Raw genomic sequence first — 21,306 nt, 5'->3', positions numbered from 1 at the left:
CCCAGGTTAGGGGATGTGCACCGGTATTTTAAAGTATTTTATACATTATGATATTTGGCCCCTACTCATCATAGGAAGAGAGGACAACAAAATACACTTTTGGTATTTTATTTAATACCCTAAAATGGGGTTGCTTTCCAGATCAGAGCGGTGGAGAGGATACAGATGTGTCCACCGCTAGCCTGTCTCTGCTCGTTAATGGTCTGTTCACTTAACTCCTGTGGAATTCCTGCAAGAAGCTAAACAAATGTTTGATATCAAAACAGCTGCTCACCCCTGTCCAGAGTTTTACCCCTAAAGTTCACAGACAAGAGTTTATGATCTAATAGGCCCTTCCTAATGCTGATGAAACAACAGCTTCATTTGTAACCCTTCTGAAAGCTTTCCACAGTGGTTTCAAGCCTTAAAAACCAAGAGGTGGGGAAAAGAAAGCTACAGAGCTCCCATAATAGACGACATTTTACTCTTAAGGGTTACACTTGAGAAACGCCAAATCACCCTTTAATGTGAAAACATACCCAAAGCCTTTGAAGTTCTCTCTTATAATTGTGCCTTTGATACCACAATTCAGAAACAATGTTTGGTCCGTAATAATTGTTGTCTCGGGTTCTGTATGCAGTTTTCTGCAAGTTTCTGCTCTCGGAATAAGGAGCCAGAGAGGTTAGTGATTTCCCCAAGAAAAACCCACTAGTGTTTCCGTTCTGCATCTCTAGGTTTAAACAAAAAAGGAGTGATAAGGAGAAAAGGAGGGAACAGGGACCAGGAGGCGGCGGCCTGAAAGAGAGCATCAGGTGGTAAAAGATAAAGGGATGCGCTTAGGGGACGGAAGAAGGCAGCACAGAACAAGATCAGCAAGCGGTGAGATTTTAAAGGATAAGCTGCTCACGCTTTGGTGATTCTCCGGGGGAACACTGACCTTAGCCTTGGAACTCTGATTAGGTGGCCCTGGGCCCTTCCACCTCTACATTTTCAGCTCCAGGAGACTTCCAACAGGGGGGCAGCCTCCGGAAGCCTGGGAACCATCCCCCCCAGGGCCCACCGAAATCAAGTGGCGCCTCTGGTTTCTTACCCCTGGACAAATTCAGCCACTGAAATAGCACTTGGTGACGGATAGGAATCAATAGCACGTAATGACAGATGTAAACAAGTGAATATTATGGGGACAGTTGTCATCCGGCAAAATATGACACGTGCTTGATAAAATGCTACTGCGGATGAAAACAAGCCAGCGGCAGGGTTCTCCTTAGTTTTTAGGGCAGGGTCTGCCACTTGCCTTTACCGAACTTCTACTCCTGCCTCACGGACCCCGCCAGCCCAGCAGTCCCCAGACACGTCACAAAGCAAGAGATCAGAATGAGGCTACTGGGAGAAAGGAAGAGAGAGAGAGAGAGACAGAGACTTTTAACCAAGTTAAAAGTAAAAGATGAGGAAGGAAAAGAAAGGGCAAATGATAAGAGAAAAACACAAGGAAAATGAGTGCGACGACATCAAGTGGAATTTTTATCTTCTTAAGATACCGTCTTTAAATGAGTTTGCCATCATTTCAATGGACTTCACAGTTTGTGTAAAATTCTTAATGTGCAAACTTCCATTAGCAAAGTTACCAACTTCTATTTTAAGGAAACCTGCCTTTCTGCTGCCACAATAACCCTGCAATTAAAAAAGAAGAAGAAAAAGAAAATAAAATAAAAAGAGGCAACAGTAATTGCACATACAAAGAAAACCTGTTATGTCGTGGTTTTTTTTTATGTTAGAAGGAAAAAATAGTAAATACATATTTACTATTAAAAGCAAAATGTAAGTATATTTTAATAAATATTTTAAAAAGCAAAGCCATACCGGTAGTTATGATTCATAAAACCAGAGACTAAGGGCCACAAATGTTTCCCGATGTTTGCTTCAAGTCTTAGGAAAAAAAAAACGTAGTTCTTCTATCTAGGGTGACCGTGTCATTGATCACAGAAAGCTGAGTACTTTCAAGAGTGAAGAGGATGTTTATTCATCAATACTTAGGACAGTGGGTGTGACCCAGGACTGCCCCAAACGGTTAAACTGAAATGAAGCCACCTTAAAGCATGAACTGGTAACAAAGCATCAGTTAAACGTTCACCTTCTCTTGGTCGAGATAGTGATGCATGTTGTTTAGTTCCAAGGCTTTCTTTTTTCTTTGCCTGTGCTGCAGGTTCTAATGATCACTATCAGAGCTATGCTTCCGTGTATAATTTTAGCATATTCATATAAACATGCACCCTCCTCTAAACAAGGCCCCTGAGAGGCGCTGGGTCAGGGCTCTTTGGAGCTCCGTGAAAGCCCGTCTCCCACACGGAAAGGAAGAAGAAGATGAAGATGATAATACCCTGGGATTAACAAGTATTTCTTGTCTTCTGGGCAAGGCCAAATCCATTTTTAAATTTTGGAACGTGAACAACAGATAAAGAATCTGAAAAGTAAAAATAAAGTGTCCTCTTCCCAGTTGAGGGTACAGAAAACTAGAACAGAATGTGCCTGTCGTTTGCTACTGCCCATCCCCTAATACCAGGGACCTTTCACATGCTGATCTTGCCTGTGTAGGAAACAGTAAACGCAGCACAAAACCAGCGAAACCTGGGGATTTAACGTCACCTAATTGAAAGGTTGTGTTAACTTGAAAATTTTTGTGATCAAGATTCAATTTCTGGTTTCTTTCTGGATTTTTTTGTTACACCTCTGTGTCAAGTACAAAGGCAGTATCTTTCCAGTTCCTATAGCAAATGGCAAAGCTGTTTATCACGAGCCAAAGAAATAAGTCCAGAAATGGGGGGGGGGGGGTTTGTGCTGTGACTCAAAGTGACTTCAGCAATACACAAAAATGATTTTGCCCACCTGGTTTTGGGGAATAACCAGTTTGGGGGTTTGTTTGTTTGTTTGAAAGGGTTATTTGTGAATTAATTAAGATCACGAAACAACTGTCAGTTACAAGGTCAACCTGGTTATTTGACAAGTTGTAACAATTACATGGCGTCAATACCCCAGTTGCACTGCTTGTTCAGAAACTAATGGGGGGGGGGGGGGGAATCAGTTAATTCAATGACAGCCTAAATGATGACACCTAGAGGAGAGAAGTGGTATGTCTTCCAACTTGCTATTTGAAGAAAACCAACTCGCTCAATTTTCTCTGGGTATTTTCATCACAGCCTAGTAAAAATATAGTGTCATTTTGCTATAAAACCTTTTCTTTAAAAACTGTAATTAAGTTTCGCCTCAAGAATACTTTCCATTGATTTGTTATTTTTCCCCCCCAGTGGAAAAATAAAATCGAGTCTTCATTTAGAAAGTATAATTTGGGTATCTAAATTCTTAATAGCAAAAATGTCAGCACTTACACTTTTGTGAGTCATCTAATGTCATTAGGTAACAACCAGCAGCTATGGGAAATATGCTGGATTTTAGTATAAAAGGAGCAATAGCCATGTCCCAATAGATAAAATTGTTGGATACCACTCCAATAGTTTGTTGTTCCATTTCTACAGCATCCAGACAAGAGCAAAGTTCTAACTCTCAGATATACTCAAACGAGATCTCTAACACATCCTCTAGTAGTACACTGTATGATAAACTGACAGCAGCAGCCAAAATAAAGCCTTTACATAAACTGCTGATGCCAAGAGGGCATCACTTTCTGATAAAGGTGTATCTAGCCCTACTTCCCACTGGCAGAGTAAATGAGACTAAAAAATGCAAGATGCCTATTTTCCCCAAAGTGCAATTTCTAGAATCTCATTTCCTGTAAGACCATACTAATTTCTAGAATCTCGTTTTCTCTAACACGTTAAGATCATCTAAAGTGCGAGGCAGCAGAGCTGTTGTGTTGAAGAGCTCTATGACGGAGCTTGGACTTGGCTTATGAGCTGTGAACTTGGGCGAGTTATTTAACCTATTACCTAGTTCCGCAACTACATGCTGAGGACAGTGATGCTCGGTTATGAGGCGACTGTACGAGTTAAGGGCATCATAAACCACTGAATGGTAATTACAAGATAATTACTGCATGTTTGCTGCTCTTAGTACTTGTTCCAACTCGCATCCGATTGGCTGACAGCACTGCCTTCATTCGCTCCTCAACTGTACCCACCCGGCCAGGTCACCCCTGCGCAACTTCCACCAAGATGGGATTTAGAGTTTTGGGTTCTTGAGCCTTTTGGACTAGAGCTGAAGTGGGCAGTAAATGTTTTAATCTGTCATTATCTTCAGGATCTTTGTGCTCAGCGTGAGACTTGTCTTTTCAGACCGTCCAAACTTACTTTCCTTAAAAAAGGTGTCATATGCTTACATCCATCCACTCAATGTTTGACATTTGAAAAGCTTCCTTCCACTCTCTGTAACGTCTTTCATCTCACACTTGCAGTGCATGCACTGCTGCCGTGTATTTCCCCGTGTTCGCAGCCACATCAAACGGTGGCACTGAGGTGGACGCGCCACGGTTGACCTCTGTGTCCTTGCAACACCGAATGTGTAGGTTGTTTGGCGTTTATCGTTACTAAGAATAATTCTCTGATACTGGTTCACGCAGCCTTTTTTTTTTTTTGTAACTGGGATCTTTTCCTGAGGATAGTTTCTAGAAGGAGAGTAACTGGGTCTCAACACTGCCTCCGCCAGACTTTAAACTTTTGCGGGGGGAGCTCTTTATCAAGAACATGTTCAATTACATAGGTCAGAAATGAATGACCCATCTACCGGCATGTCACCTAACTTTCCAAACGCAGAGAAGTTTCTCGAGCCTCTCCCTCCAAGAGCAGGTGCGGGGCTACAGTGCACCCATTATTCCAAAGCTTTTACAATATGGACAAACGTATCCCTATGCCCGAGGTACATGCTGGCCTCACAAAGTTGTAAGACATGTGTGCAAGGACGCTTGGCTTAATAGGAGTCCAAACTGAACTGTGAACTCAGTTCTGGGTCCAAAATTTTGCCTTGTCATCCAATAATGAGTACTGCTATTTCTAGCAATGTGTCACATCAAAGCCATTTATCCTTAAAGTGTTCTTGGGAGGACCAAGGCATGACAGTTGTGTCATGCAGTAGTTATCCCTGTGACTCCTACCATCTGCAGAGACGGATAATGTCACCTTGAGCCTTTCGGACTAGAGCTTGTTTATAATACACTGGAGAGAGCCCAAGCGTCACGTGGAAACAGCGCGGATGTGACGCTCGGTTCGACTCAGCATTTCAGGGTAACTGCCGCGTCTGGCTGCCCTGCTGGTGTTTGGAGCACCGACAGCGATCCACTGTTGATGGACACTGCAGGGGAGGGGGCACATTTTTACCCAGGACTGGAGTCTGGTGCTGCCGGCGCGAAGAGGCAACTGTCTAGTAGCCCCGGGGTGAATCGACAGCTGCAAGGCCGCCCACGTGCGCGGACCCACGCTCTCAGCTGCCTCTCCATTCAGAGCCCCAGTTGGTCTTGACTCCACACACACTTGGTGTTCTTGCTTTGATGTTTATGAACCGACGGCATGAAAGATGCAGGGTCATGATTCAGGGGTTAGAGAAACGGTTATTTATACAAATGCGGTTAACACCTCATCATTTTAAACTGGCTGTGCTAATAATGCTCATCAGGCTCTTTGTTTTCTGGAGGTTTTCTTTTGTTTTGCTTTTTTTTCTCCCAAATCTGCAACATACATTTGCTCTAGCAGGAGGTCGAGTGTGTGCTGCTGGAACAGACTGGGGCTGCTGGAAAACTGGGGAGCCCTGCCACTGAAGGCCCTTGGCAGGAAAACCTCCTAAATAAGGGGGCTCAGAAGCCCCGGCACTGAGACTCGCCAACCTGGATGGCATCTGCTACCTGCTGCTCTGGTGTATCCTTTTTTGTACATCACCAATCTACTCTTTCAGAGTCCAGCAAAATGAGATTTCAAGTTTCGTGTGCTCATTTTGAAAGCTGCAGAGGATAATACTGAAGCATCAAATGCCACATGCGATGTATGCACAGTGGCTTAAGATGTAAGGATGATAGTTACACCTCAGGAAAGAATTCTAAAGCAACTTAAAATATCTTTTAAAAAACACAAATAGTGAAAAAGAAGTCAATAAGAATTTGTTAAAATCACACCAGCATTTTATTTGTATCTACTTATATTCTATCTGTAAAAGTTTTAAGGAAGAATTCAAGAGAGACATGCAATTTCAAAATTTACTGATGTTTTATTAGGACCTGATATATGTTCTGTGACTTTATTCTCTTCATAGGTAGACAAACCACCACTAGCCACAAGAAGCTTTACTTGAAATAACCAAGTAAAGTGAAAGATTCCTTTTCTTTGTATCCTAGCCGCACGGCAATGCTCAGTGACCACCTGTGCTTCTGTATTATAGGGCAGTGGAGACAGAAAATTCTCCCTTCATCACAGAAAGCCGGGTGGACAGTAGTGATGGAGAGACTACCACGATAAGGAGTTAGGCCCACTCCTCTAACAGATACCCTTATTTAACTCCTCAAATGAAAAGCGAAATATGGACTCCTGCTCCAGAGGGGGTGGGGGGGGCGGTGAGTGAGGTGAGCCATGTCAGACCATTCTGGGAGTTCCCTTGTGGTACAGTGGGTTAAGGATCAGGCATGATCACTGCAGTGGCCTGGGGTGCTGCTGTGGCACGGGTTTGATCCTGGCCAGAGAACGTCCCATATGCTGCAGGTGCGGCCAAAAAACAAAAGCATATTTTATAACTTTGTCTCTGAAGACACCTCTTCTGAGCACAAAAGCCCTAAATCATAACTCCCTGAAATAATACTCAGGAGACCGGATGAAAAATATTGCTGTGGTTCTAAGCTAGAAAACACCCTTTAGAAGAGAATCCAAACTTATTTAAGAATCACTGGAAGACAGCTACAACCTACAACATGCTGAGGGGATTCATTACAGCTCTTGGTACTTTGTTAACCACCAGGCCCTCTTCCAAAGGTCTGGTCTCCTACCTCAAACACCATTTTATTCCCACATCTATTCACACGTCCTCCCGATTGACATATTTCATCACGTTTCAGAAAAGCTCAGCCAGCAAAAAATTCACCGGACCCACGTCTGCTCCAATAGTCAGTAAGATGCAGCAGGTCAAAATTCAGACTCCTGCTTCCTTGGGGGAAGAATGCGAGAGCTCTTTGCAGGCGTGCAGGAGTTCTCGCTCCTGGTTCCAAAATGTGTTCTAAAGGCCACTTCACCTCAAGGAGACCTCGTGCTCAAAATATCTGCAGGGCTTCACAGACTACCCACCCGTCACTCGCACGGCGAGCGGAGCACTTAGCAGTCACGCTGATCCTGATCGATGAACTCAAGGGAAGAGGAGAAGAAAATGCTTCCCTCAATTGAAAGTCGTTTCCGAATAAAAGTGAAGTGAGCAAATTAACCCTATCACAGCCCTAGACAAGCTTCATTATTCTAGGACCTCTGTTACGATACTACGTAGACTCTATTATAATAGTATTTAAATGTGCCCTTTAAGGTTCCACTATAATAAGTTTTCAAAAGGTTATCTTTTAACAATTTTTTTTTAAAACAAATATTGTCATTACCTGGCTGATTCAAGTGCTCATCCAAAGTGCCACATGAGTCAAATCATACAATGGACACTTAGTGCAGGAACTTTTTGATTTTTACAGGAGTAAAATCATCCCTGATTTTGTCATAAAAACATCACTACTCAAATAACTCCAGCGGAGTTCCTGGAGCAGGTGCTCAATAAAAGCCAGAGAAATGTCTCACGTAGCTTTCTCTTTCCAGCAGGAAAGTTAAGCCAGTAAACAATGGGAGCTAAAGTCATTTCATATCTAAGCTGAAAATGTACACGTTGCTATTTCATACACTGTGACGGACTGAAGTTTGGCCCCTCCCTCCCAATGCCTATGCAGAAGCCCTGTTCTGCCCGACGTGAGAGAGGACGGGGGTCATGAGGGTGGAGCCCTCACGGATGGGTTCGGCGCCCTCATAAAAGAAGCTCTGAGAAAGATCGGCTCTCTTCCCCAAGTAAAGACGCAGAAAGAAGTCAGCTGTCCACAGCCCAGGAAGAGGGTACTCAGGAGACGGCACATCTGCCGGCAGCCTGATGCTGGGCCTCCCGGCCTCCAGAACCAGGAGAAAGAAATGGGTGCAGCTTTAGCCCCCAGTCCATGGTATCTGACATAGCAGCCTGGATTCAGACAGACAGACAGACAGATAGACACTTCCTTAAGAAATCACAAATGCTAAAAAAAAAAACAAAAAACAAAAAAAAACTACTGATTTTTCAAATGTTTGTTTTAAAGTGAAATTCATGAGGCACAAACATATCAATAGTCCAAGCACAAGAGCGGTACTCTGTGGTCATTAAAAGGAATGAGAAAAACAAAACTTCTGTCCCGTTTCACTTGTGTCTCCCTATATTAATAAAAACGGATAACAAAATAGCAAAAATAAGTAAACAAATACAGGAAGGAAAAGTTATCCGGACGATGCGGAAGTGTCAACTTACTGATCTGATCTCCTAGCTCGTCTAGAGATAGCTATGCTCTATGAAGAGGACTTCACAGGCATTTTCTGAGGCCTGACGGTTTCTTTAGCTCGTTGGCAGCACAATTTTTGCCTTCAGTTTGTTCTGTTCACACTTCAGCCTTAGGACTTCTCTGCTGTTATATGCTTGACTAGGACATCTTCCGGCATCTCAAAGCTGCAGTTAAATGGCTTTACAGGTAAGTACTGTATTCACATACCCCAAAGACCACCAGCAAGAGCGGCAGGATTAGTTTTTCAGCAGCCACTGGATATTAAGTATGTTTAGATGCGCATAACAAAGTGATGAAAAAACCCTGAAAGTACAATCCTTTTCACCCACTTATCATGAAAAACAAAATTATTTTAAAGGATTGGATTTACTCTCAAAGAAACCTTCCAGAACCTCCTACTGAGTCATCTGAGCTTCTAGGTACTAAGAGTGAGCCTTTGAACTGTTCTATCCAAAGTGTCTCCAAGATATATTTTCAATGAATAAAATAATGCCTGATCTATGTAAAGTCTAGGTAACTTGAAAAATAAATGCAATACTCTAAGCTAAAGCACTAAACCACTGTGATGATTCTAAGTTATTGTCAGTCTACATGTATTATTAACTTTGTGGGAATTCAATGCCTAAAACCAAAAAATAAGCAATATACTTAACTATGCTAATACTGAGAACACTCACCCCAGCCATCCAAATATCCAGAGAAGGAAATCAGGTAATACCTAAATACTGGTTACCATTTTCCACTGTTCTTTGTAGAAATAAAAATAAACCTTTTTTTTATAACTATTACCCTAAACAGCTACCAAAAATAAAACCCTAATATTCTTATATTTAGATACACTGGAGGGGTATATGGGAATGCTGTTCCTTTTCTCTTCCCTCCTTAAAAACCCAAAGATAATATTAGAAGAAAACAAAAATGCAGAATGATTTACCTGACGGATGTCAGAAGAGTTTAAATGCTGTAAGTAAAATAGGGTAGAGATGACAGAGCTAGATTATTTAAAAATCCACCTTAAGATACAACACACTTAGTTTCTAAAATAATATGCTAATCCTTAGATTCATATAGGGTAGTGTTTTGTTTAAATATTTGATAGCCAATATGCAGAAATACTAAAACATATAAAACATCCCATCTTTATGATAAAAATTACTTCATGTAATTTATATATGCTTTACAGCCTTCTAACATAAGTGATACATTTTTTTATAGTGGTAACTCAATTTTATTTTACTTATTTATTTTTGCTTTTTAGGGCCACATGTGGCATATGGAGGTTCCCAGGCTAGGGGTCAAATCCGAGCTGTAGCCGCCGGCCTGCACCACAGCCACAGCTACGTGGGATCCGAGCCACATCTGCGACCTACACCACAGCTCATGGCCACACCAGATACTTAACCCACTGAGCGAGGCCAGGGACTGAACCTGCATCCTCATGGATATTAGTCAGATTTGTTAACCACTGAGCCCTGACGGGAACTCCTCGATTTTATTTTAAAATAATTTCTGAAAGAAGAACATCTGCAAATATTCTCTTCCTTACTTTCAGTTTGAAAATCTTGGCTTTTTCTAAATTAAACCAAGGACTGTACGAGTATATGTTTGAAAACAACTGTTTCACTAAAGGAGACGTTATTTACTTCCGTCACCCGAGGGATTCTTCAGAAGCACATCAGTTTCAAAACTTTATTTAATGTGATTCGGAAACAGATTAATAGCAAAAAAAATTCAGTAAAATTTTTAATTCTGAGAAAAAAATTGTTTTTCTTCAAAATTATCTACATGTTAGGTTTTACTGAAATAGCTCTCTGGGTTAAGTTATATTGAGATGCTGTGTTCGGCTTAAGGAGTATTTGTGACATTTACTTATATTACACGGAAAAAAACAGCAGTTCTATAATTAAAAAAGACACTACATTTCAAAAATTTGGACAAATACAAAAACGCATTTTGAGCTCTGCTAGTTTAATCATTTGATATCTTAGATGTGTCCCATCCTTTAGCATAGTAACAAATACCAGGCCGCAGACTAATTTAACTCTGGTTACATGATATCTGTAAGACTCAAATGGGTCTGCAAATATAAACATCTCTCCTCCTGCAGAGTTTTGAGGGGGGGATTATCCTTCGATACAGAACAGAGGCAAAAGCATGTGCAAGTGGATAGTAGGAGGGCACTATTTTCCTTATGGAAAAGATGAAGAAAAAAGGGTGGCTCCTTTCAAAAAAAAATAGATCATTTTTATTAAATAATTCCCTACAAACTTTGCATCTTAAGCCCAGTTTCACAGAAATTCTGGAGTGATATTAAATAGTCCTGCCTTTTCTTCTTTTTCTGTTTAACGTCTAGATTCTAAAAGTCACCCAATTTAATCATCTTTAAGGCAACTATAAGGAATCAATTCTCCAATCAGATGCAACATACTGACGCAGACTGCCTGCTGTCTATCATTTCACTGTCAGTCGGTCCACAAAAAAGAACCTCAGCTAATTTAAATGTTTAGGAAAACAAACAAAAAAACAACAAAAAAAGGAGAAGCCAGTACATTGTATGTTTCCTAAGAAATCATGTCTCACTGCGTAAGTTAAATAGGAGAATTTCCACCACAGTAAGTTCTCATACCAAAATAACCCAACACTTAAATAAATCTGTCCAATAATATAAAAGCAGAGATTTGATGTTTCTAAATCATATTTGCCATAATATCTAAAAATAAAATCATCAACCCAAATGAGAAACACTATAAACATTTTGCTACACAGGTTTTCTCAACAGCTCATTAAAACAAACACCAACCCTCCCCACCAAGTTGAAAGGCTGAAAAATACTAACTTCAAGGAGCGTTCATTTTAATTATGTATTAGCATTGCATTTCTACAAACACTGGCGATTCTGAAATAAAATACCAATATCCATGACCAATATGAAAACTGACAATGAACCTGGCAAGATGAGTATCTCGAGAAGAAATGTTTCTTTTTACAAATGTTCTGAGGAACAATGCGTAAACTATACAAGGCCTGAAAGAGAATAATTTAACAAGGTTTATACGAAAACGGGAAATACCGAAGTTGCTAACAGTGAGTCTCTTGGCTTCCTTACAAACGGTATCTTCATATAAATCCCCCAAGGTATCTTCATAAAAATCCCCCAACTTTCGGAGCCCAAAGTAGTTTTCTGGGAAAAAAAAAACCGTGAACTGTGTTACGTGTCCGAGTCACTTTCAGGTCCCGGTCTGCTGTCCTCTGGGCCATCACTCTCTCTGTCCCAGTCTTTCATGGTTGCTCCCAGCATGAAATCATCACGCAGGATGGTCCATCCCGGGCCCTCTTCGGCTTTCACCTCAGTCTGAGGAAAGTTACAGCATCGAAACGTTCGAGAGTCAATTTCAGCACAAGCACATTTTAAAAATCCGAGCTACAAAACAAACTTGTCAACACTTAGTTTTACAACAGGAGTGAAACCGAGACAAATTATAGACGAACTCTGTTTGTACACGACGACTGTATACGCGCATGAATATACAGCACTGTGTTAGTAACGTACTTCAGCCTCATAAGAGGAGCACGGAAGCAGAATGCTTTTTTTTTTTTTTTTTTTGCAGTGTGAGAGTAAAATCTAGGTTTGACGTCAATTTTTAAAGTCTTCTGACGGTCAAAACAGACATACAAAATACTGTTTAGCATTCAGTGATAACTTACTAGAAAATGTTTGATAAATTACTTTAATACAAACAGAATTTAATAAAGGCCTTAACCTCAAGATAAATTAAAGGAGGGAATATGAAAGTAACATGATACTGTGCTAGGTTTTTATATATGTTATCTCATTTAACATTTGATAAAAATTTGAACCAAATGTTCTTTCTTTAGGTTATGATTTCACTGCCTTCCCAAATCATGTAATCAAAAGACTAATCACATGCTAAAACCATGAATAACTGAAACAGGCAATAAACATACTAGGTAGTCAATTCATTTTGTTTATGCATGGGATTTACATAAGGCTAGGTAAGACAGGCTGAGACCCATAGCCTTTTACTTCATGGTACAACAGTACCACCTTGTGGCACTAACTAAGTAATGCAGGATGCTGGGTCTAAACTGTCCTTCCTTCCACAAATATTTACAGAGAGCTGCATATCAGGTACTGTCCTTAGTGTTGGAAATACAGTGATGCACAAAACAAAGTCCCTGTTCTTCCCGGAGCTAACAGTCTGCGCTTTTCTGTTTACTCCATTCTCAGAAATACAACACTGGGAAATCTCTAAGAAGAACCCATTGACATTGGTTAGAAAATAGTGTTATCTTTATTGGGAGTCATCAATCAGATAAAAAGCAATTATTAAGAGAAAAACATTAAAGACATTTGCTGGGTTAAGAGATTATTTATCTAATTCCGGTGAAGCAACCTTTTACTTAAAAAATATATATATACATATACACACACATATATATCTCTGAAACAGTCACATGATTAAAAGAGAAAAAAAAAAAAGGATGTTATTACAAACAGGAAAAACGTCCTATTGGCTTACTCCTCAGGGCTTGTGCTGAAACAGAAACAGAATCTGAAGACCAGACAGCATATAAATGTGAGCAAAGATTTCAGAACTTAGTAAATCAAAGGGTACACTTTGTACTATAATTTAACCAGCATAAAGAAACAAAAAAACATCTGTGCTAGTTCAAAACCAACAGTAAAACCATTCCAGTGCTTTTCACCACACAGTGATAGAGAGCAACAGAGGAGAAGGGCAATTTATAACGCTGCTCATTGAGAATGCTAACACCTCTCCATGCTCAGGCTACAGGATCAAACCTACATTCCCACAACCATTTCTGCTTCCAGCAGATTAAGTTACTTAACTGGATAAAAGGCCATTTTTCCTGATTCAATCCATGTCTTCTTTGCCAATCTCCTTACCTGACTTAAATAAGAGAGATCTGTTCCCAAAGAACAGAGATCCACTTAGAACCAACACTAAGAACACCTCTCCCGCCAAATTAATTATCCAAAGTTTTCAATTAAATTCTAAAAAGTGTCTGCTTCCTGGTGCAGGCATCCACAAACTCCCGACTAGGAAAGACTTAATGGGACATGAACATCTGTGTCTACACACGAGGACCCACAACCGCAATGGTCAGTCTCCATGTCTAAACAGCCACACCCAATGTCCCATCCACGTGTTACAGCCCAGAGCAGGCCGATGCCACGTGACTGAGCTCCACGCAGACCTGCTCCTACCTGACAGCTCACTGTGACCTCCACCTTCTGCTGCAGGGACTATGGGCGGGGGAAAAGGGAAGACGAGGTCAGAACCATAAGCAGGCAGTTTAGAAAGAAAGACAGGGACAACAGTGGCCCAAAGAAAAGAAGTCATCAGTTAAAATGTTGGGACCGCCTGTGAGCCATGCCTGTCCTGAAAGACAGTTAAGTGAACATGTATTTGGGGCAAAGAGAAAAATAATAGAATAAATTCAAAATTTCTCTTAGGTGTCCGATTTGAAGACAAAGAAGTAATATAAAGCTTTATTGGGGGGTTGCGCTCTGGTTTCAAGCAGTCACAAGATCTAATCTACGTCAATGGGTCTCAAGGTGCGGCCCCCAGACCTGCATCGGCACTGGTGTTACTTAGGAATTCAAAGTCTCGGGCCCCTTCCAGACCCACTGAACCAGAAACTGGTAGGTTTTAATCTGTGTTAATAAGCCAACCACTGCTTCTGATGCTCGCTAAAGCCCAAGAACCACCAGACAGAAGGACAAATATTTCTTCATGAGTTTCTGTTCATAGCTGTACAACCAAGTACACTTTATGGCTAAGAGAGAAGCTGCATTTTACAGGACGAAGCAACAGTACGGAGAAAAAACAGCCAAGAGGAAATTCAGTACTGACAAGGGTAGGTTAACAGATCTTAACAACAGGTCTTTCCCACAGGATCTCTCAAGATGGCACTGCAAGGAAGAAACTTGGTTTTAAAGGCAACAGAATGGTCCTTCAACCTCTAGAGCCCCACATGCTGAAGAAACACATAGCCATAAAAAGGCAGAGGGTCTGTGTTACACAATAGTCCTGCTTAACTACAAAACAAGCAACAACAGCAGGTGATTTGCTGTTTGAAAGACATAAGCCACAAGGACAAGAGTCAAAGAGAAAAAGTAACTCAGCTTGAGAAGGTGGAAGCCGACGGCTGGAGGAAACTGCTCGGGTGAACCCAGGGAGCTGAGTGCTAGGCCTGCAGTTGTCAGCAGACACCTGATCCGGTTCATACTGCAGCATCTGCGGGGGCAAAACCCCAAACCTGGCAGCTCTGGGTACTTCTGAAAGTGAGGGTAGGCACGGAGGGACCAAAATAAAGAGAACAGGGTGAAAGTGATGCTGAGAAACAATTAGCTCTCTAGACTCACTTCCCACTCCCTCAGCAGAAGACTCGAGGTTTAACCTCTGGAGAGGTAATGGGCTACACAGATACCAGGCATAGTACCAGAGCCAGGGGGTTAAGTTGCACCCCCCCCCCAAATAATGAGTCCCTGCCTTCTTCTCACATTGGGCTCCCAAAGTGCTGATAGGCAGATCTTTTTTCTCCAGGCAGGAGATCAGGAATACTCGACAGAATACCCGACCAGTCATTAATAAATAACCCAGGGAGAGAAGGCTCCACTAAAGCTCGCATGTCACGTGGACCCTACCCACATATTCAGAGCTTCCAATTAACTTTTTAGGATTATTTGTTCTAATCAGGAATAGACGACTACGGTTTACCAGAAAGAAGAGAAAGAAAGAAAAGAAAGAAGAGTGATGATAATACAAACACAAACATTTAAAAAGCAACGTGCAAGAAAAAGAAGCTATTCAAATAAAAGAAAACTGAGGGGAAAACAGCAGTATTCTTGAAGAGTGAGGATATTACATTGCATCCACAAAATGAGAACAGTTGCCATTTTAAAAAGAAACATTAAAAGAATAACAAAGATCATGAATTACAAACATGATGGTGGAAACAAAACAAAAAAAAAATACAGGGGTGAAAAGATAAAGCTAAGGAAATTATGCAGAAAAGTGGGTAAAAAGAAAAAAGTGATAGAAAACAAAAGAAAAAGAGGACCGGTTCAGGAGGTTTAATATACACATGACAGGTCTATAGATAAAGAAATGCAAAAATGAAGAGGAGGAAAATTAATTAAATACCTCAAGAAAATATCCCCAAAGTGAAGGACACACATTTTGAGAGTGAAAAGAGCCCACCTGAATGTCCAAAACAAAAATGAAAAATAAAGCCACATCTAGGGACACCATGTCCAATTTTCAGAACAACGGGTACTAAAGGACTATCCTGTAGGCTTCCACAAGGAAAACATATAAGCTACATCCATACAGATGATAGGAGTCGGAATAAGATTCCTATCTTCCCACAGCAACACTGGAAGCAAAAAAGCAATAGATGAATGTTTCCAAGGTGCTAAAGGAAGAGAATTCCCAATTTAACATGTAATACCCAGACGCACTGTTATTCGAGCGTGCGGAGAGGACGGGAGCGCTCTCAGACGCAGCAAACTGGACCTCGAGTGAAGCCTTCCTCAGGAAACTACCAAGAAGGACCTCCACGAAGAGGCGGAGCGAATCGAGGAGGGAAAGACGCAAGAACGAACCGACCAGGGATCCTGCGCAGGAAAGAGGGGCGCACAGCCACGGTGGGTGGGAGTGCACGGAGGAGACTCCAGGGCAGGGACGACGAGCCCTCTGGCAGGAGGAGGTGGAAGTGGGGCCGTGGCTTCAGGGAAGGATGCTGAGAGCTGTCAGCACCCCAATGACTGCCACGGTCCCGTCACCTTAACCTGACAGAGCCCTGGAGGGTGTGCTTTACCAAAACAGGGGGAGCAGACCAAGCAGCAGAAGATGTGAGATCCAGGAAAGAGGGAGTCCAAGCCTGGAGCCCCTGCAAGGAGCACAAGAGATTTACATCCCAGGACGACGGCTGTCACGTGGCCCGAGAGGGCCATCGGCCCAGAACAAGGAAAGCAGGGCTCCAGGAGAGAATGGCTCCAAGAAAGCCGTCATAACAGACGCACCACCTGAGGCCATGCGATTTTGAAAAACTACATAAACTATGGAAGTTAAATATGAAAATCAAGGCATTAATTTTAGGAAAAACAAACAGGAAACATAACTAAAGGATGTTACAACTTGCAGCTGTAAGTAACAGTTGTATAAGCGTAATGATTATATGCTGAATTACTGAATTAACAAAAAATTCTACACTAACTGCATTGAGAGGTCAGAAGAGAGGAAACAGACTTGTGCTAAGAGGATGAAGCTTTGCCTACTGTAACGGAAAGCCAATAAATAACACCTCAAACTGAGGAATCCCAAGATATGGGGCTATGTGATGGCAGGAACAGAGATGCACAAATGCCAGCGCAGTGGGGCAGAGAAGTTCGCTGGATAGTGAATGTTTTGGAAAAATGTGGTCTTTTAAACTAGATTAATTTAAAAAGAAAAAAAGAGGGCAACGAGAATGGAGAAAACAAACCATTCCTCAATCCACAAATCCCAGGCCTCCCTGTCTATCTTCCTGAAATCTCTCTCCCAAGAAACCTTTTTAGTTTTGTTAATAATGACTCTGCTTTCCTGCTTAACTTATTCAATGAAAAAAAGTTATACTATGAAGCTATTATGTGGCAGACCCATGATATATAATGCTGCTTTGCTTCTAATTCTCTTAAGACTGCTAGTAGCTAGGCAGTTACAATCTCCCTCAACTTTTACAAGGAAACTGAGGCACAAAGAAGTGAAGCAACCTAAATAAGTTCAGGGTTACTAAACGGCTGCGCTCACACTGAAGCCCACATCCATTTAATTTCAAAGCCCACATTCTTACCCCAATTCTACACTGCTGCAAAGTAATAAACATGAATACTATATATTACTGAGACATCTGTTATAACCTAAAAATTACACAGCAAAATGAGTACTAAAATACAGTGAAAACAACTGCATGTGCTTTACGGTAAATTTCTATGAAAGTTGGAACTGGGGCTAATTATCTCCATAAAGATGATTTACCATTAAATATAACAAAGCTTCCTAAATACTTGGAGCACCCACAAAAAAAAAAGTGGATCAGAGATTAAGAAAAGGAGAGCCTGAGGCAAATTCCAGATGCATCATTTATTGGAAAGTCTTGTCTAGGGTGATCCCAAGACAGATTTCACCAAATGTTAAGACACCATGAGAATCCAAGGCTTTTGTTTGTAAAATAGAAGTAGTGGCAATTTGATACATTATGTTTACAGGAGGAATAAAAACCAAGAGAGTTCTGGATTTGAATCACTCTTAACCACTGAGGACAACACTAAAACGGAGGAAGCTCAGACAGGGGTCCAGGACTGGCCAGAGAGTAAAGGTACTTCCCATTCTTAACCTTGATATAAGTATAATGTAGGAGATGGATAACCCTTCTGGACACACGGGGCACAGGTATTTACCGCCATCAGATGGACGTTGTGTTGACACGAAGTATAGGCTGGAATGATCAAAACTGAGCAGCTTATCAAGTCTGTCAGGGTTACCGCAAGGCTGCAAGGGTCCAACGACCTAGAGCACCCTACAAGACAACTCTCTCTGCCTACATCAGCTGAAAAATAAAACTGACCTAAATGCAAAAACTTAATGAAAACCACATGATGCAAGGAAACAAGAGTCCCCACCCTCACTGGCCTGGTTTTATATAAATATTTAATCAAGATCATACAGAAGCAGTCTGTGTTGATTCTGAAGATGAAGACAACTCTTAAAAATGTTAATCAGCTTCCATTTCAAGGTTCAAACATACACTGGCAGCCATGGAGAAGAAAACTGAAAACAGAGGTTCAGAATTATTCATTAGTCTAATACCAAATAATTAAGAGCTTAACCTCATTTCAATTTTGAAGGGGGAAAATTAAAGTCAAATCCTCAAAAAATAAACATTATAATCATATCTATATTTAGCAATCAGCAATAGTTATTTCATTGCTTTCCCTAAGAAAAACGTTCTGTTTTCATTTTAATTTAGTTTCACCTAAATTAAAAAAGGTTCATACTACTGGCTAAAATTCATCTTAATACTTTTCTGGTTGCAAATTTTTATAAGCTAATTACAGCTGTAGTCAGTAATCTCCCCTTCTTCTGTGAATGGAAAATCAAAAGGGAGCCCGTAGTGCTAAGAGAGCTACAGCGGGGCTGAGAGACCATCAAGGCAGTGGGACTTAGCGCACCTTCCAGCCCGGATGGAATCTGACCTTGTGACGCCATCCAGGACGTAGGCCAGAAGCTAAGGAGAGCACAGCCTACCTGCTTATTGGACCTCTACCCTAAAACGACTCATGATTCCTTAAGGACAAATCTTTTCTGACTTGAGTCAGAGTCAATCACATTCTTGCCGAGTGGCTTTTAACAACCTTGTGGGGTATTTTTGTCTTGATGAGCCCCTGACTCGTTCTACTCCCTGGAACACTCTTTTAGGAGTACTGAAATCTGCGTCTCCCAAACTGCAATCCTGAAGCCCCCCAAAATACTCTTCTCTTATTCACAACCTCCCGGGTTGGTTGGTTGGTTGGTTTTTTTTTTTTTCCCTGTGGCTAACCTAGTATCAATCTTATCTAAAAGTTCTACCTGTGAAATGCAGGGTATAGCAGAAATCCCTTTATATATAAAAAAAGTATTCTGGTAGAAGTCAACAGAAGTAAAACACAGCCCCAAATCTTTAGAATCTGAATAAGAACATCAGTGATTTTTCTAATCGTGCAAGACGGTAACATCTCACCCAAGAATTGAAAATTTAATTATAAAGGACGCAAACGTTCAATCTAAAATACATGAGTTCCAATGAAAAATGTACTGATTCAAGATTATATGGAAGATCCCATATCTAAACAAACTCAACTTTTCTCTGATTTTCCAACAATTCTCAATAAGCAATTTCTGGTTGTTTTGATCAACTTGTGCCTTGTTTTAGTTTGTCCAACTGTTTCATTGGGATGACAGTCCACTTGGGCTTCCTTTTTGTTAACTATTTTTAGAATTTTCTAAAGGAGTTCAACGAGTTTCATGATTCTGCAGTGTTGCACTTTGGCAGTGTTGTATCCTACCTCCTCAACAGTTCTGAGAAATGAGGTTTTAAAACGAGTCATTCTCCAAGCACGACTACACACCCTGTGAAGGAGGTGTGAGACCAGGAACACGCAGAAAGCCGCCTCGCTCACACGCACTGCTCACACGCACTGCCACAGGCGACACCGTGGCCCACTAGCCAGCCCCCTTCTTTCCAGCTCGTCTACATGAAATTATGGAGATAGCTTTCTGTTCTGCTTTTGAAAACATACCTCACTTTTTTAAGCACCCAGACACTAGTGGCTGAAACGGGGTTTTGAGCCATAAGGACTGGGTTTTGATCCAGAGTCTGCCAATTATTATCAGTAAGACCTGGGGCGAGTCATTTCATCTGACTTTGGGCTTCTCGTCTCTAAAATGGGAATTCTGGTCCTTCTTAAAATTCAGAATTGTAGAAAAACACCTTCCATAGTACCTGGCACAAAGCAAACAATTTAAGGCACCACCAGCCACCACCCCCCCCAAGCCCGACTCATGATGGCTGCAGTCATCACGTCTACACGGAAGCCCCACCTCGGGACATCCGTGATTGTCCAATGACGTTCTGTACGCCACTCACAAAGAGGAGAACCTTCGAATAACATGAAAGCGTCCATTCAGAAACCAACTCTCCCTTCGTAAGGAGTATCTTGTAAGTAACGTAAGTAGTTCCACCACAGCTTGAAGTGGGGGATGAGAGAAAACTGGCCACATTCCTAGGTCCTCAAATCTAGCTTTATTATTTTTTAAGAAGTACGCATTACTAGAGCAGACACACCTCAAATGAATGTTCCAAATCTAAACACAATTTTTATTCAATGATTGGATAATTTTCGTATTAGTAGTAATTCAGCAGTGCTGAAGTTCCCATCAGTGGCTCAGTGGAAACGAATCTGACTAGTATCCAGGAGGACACAGGTTCGATCCCTGGCCTTGCTCAGTGGGTTAAGGATCCAGTGTTGCCGTGAGCTCTGGTGTAGGTTGCAGACACGGCTCAGGTCTGGCGTTGCCACGACTGTGGCATAGACTAGCGGCCACTGCCCCCAATTTGACCCCTAGCCTGGGAACCTCCATGTGCCACAGGTACAGCCCTAAAAAGACAGAAAAACAAATAATTCAGAAGCATTAACAACAATTTGCTCTCAAACTACTTTCCAATTTTAGATTCATCTTTGACTATTATCTGTTAGGAAAAATAAGAACTGAACATAAGAAACTCATTCTAATAATGACATGCAACATAAAATATTAAAAACTGCCAATATTCCTATAGAGCTTACTATGTGCCAAACGCTGTTCTACTTCTGAGCACTTCACATATACTAACTCATTTGACCACTACAGTATCTCTATGCGGTGGTTCTTACTCCTGGATGAGCGTCTTAGAGCAAAGATCTGGGGAAAGCAACCCCACGGGCAGCAAACGGCAGACGGAGCATTCTGAGCCCAGGTGGTCTGGCTCTAGCGTCTGCTTTCTGCCACGATACCTAACACGGCATCCATCGCATACACGTTCTCAGCTGCCTACAGCACAAAAATGATCTTTAGGGGGAAAGAGTAAAACGTTCTTTTGATTTTTCAAAAAATGCACCATAAGTGCAAACACATGGTGCAGGACACGTTTTGTGCAGGACAATTAAAAAAAAAAAAAAAAAAAAA

The 21,306-nt window shown here is 41.4% G+C and overlaps 1 protein-coding gene across 3 annotated transcripts in view; it reads right to left on the bottom strand.

Annotated features, from left to right (window-relative positions):
• RRP15 (ribosomal RNA processing 15 homolog) overlaps positions 6,159 to 21,306 on the bottom strand; it is a 42,346-nt gene continuing 27,198 nt past the window's right edge. Inside the window, exon 5 of one of the 3 annotated variants that reach the window (XM_005653760.3) lies at positions 6,159 to 11,864. In XM_005653760.3, the coding sequence (XP_005653817.1) occupies positions 11,721 to 11,864 (144 nt within the window). In that variant the 3' untranslated portion in view covers positions 6,159 to 11,720. The other 2 variants (XM_005653761.3, XM_013978068.2) reach the window with 2 other exon arrangements.

This window comes from Sus scrofa, chromosome 10 (genome assembly GCF_000003025.6).
Source record: "Sus scrofa isolate TJ Tabasco breed Duroc chromosome 10, Sscrofa11.1, whole genome shotgun sequence".
Lineage (NCBI taxonomy): Eukaryota > Metazoa > Chordata > Mammalia > Artiodactyla > Suidae > Sus > Sus scrofa.
The sequence above is the reverse complement of the archived record's forward strand: the minus strand, read 5'-3'. Positions and strand labels throughout refer to the sequence as shown.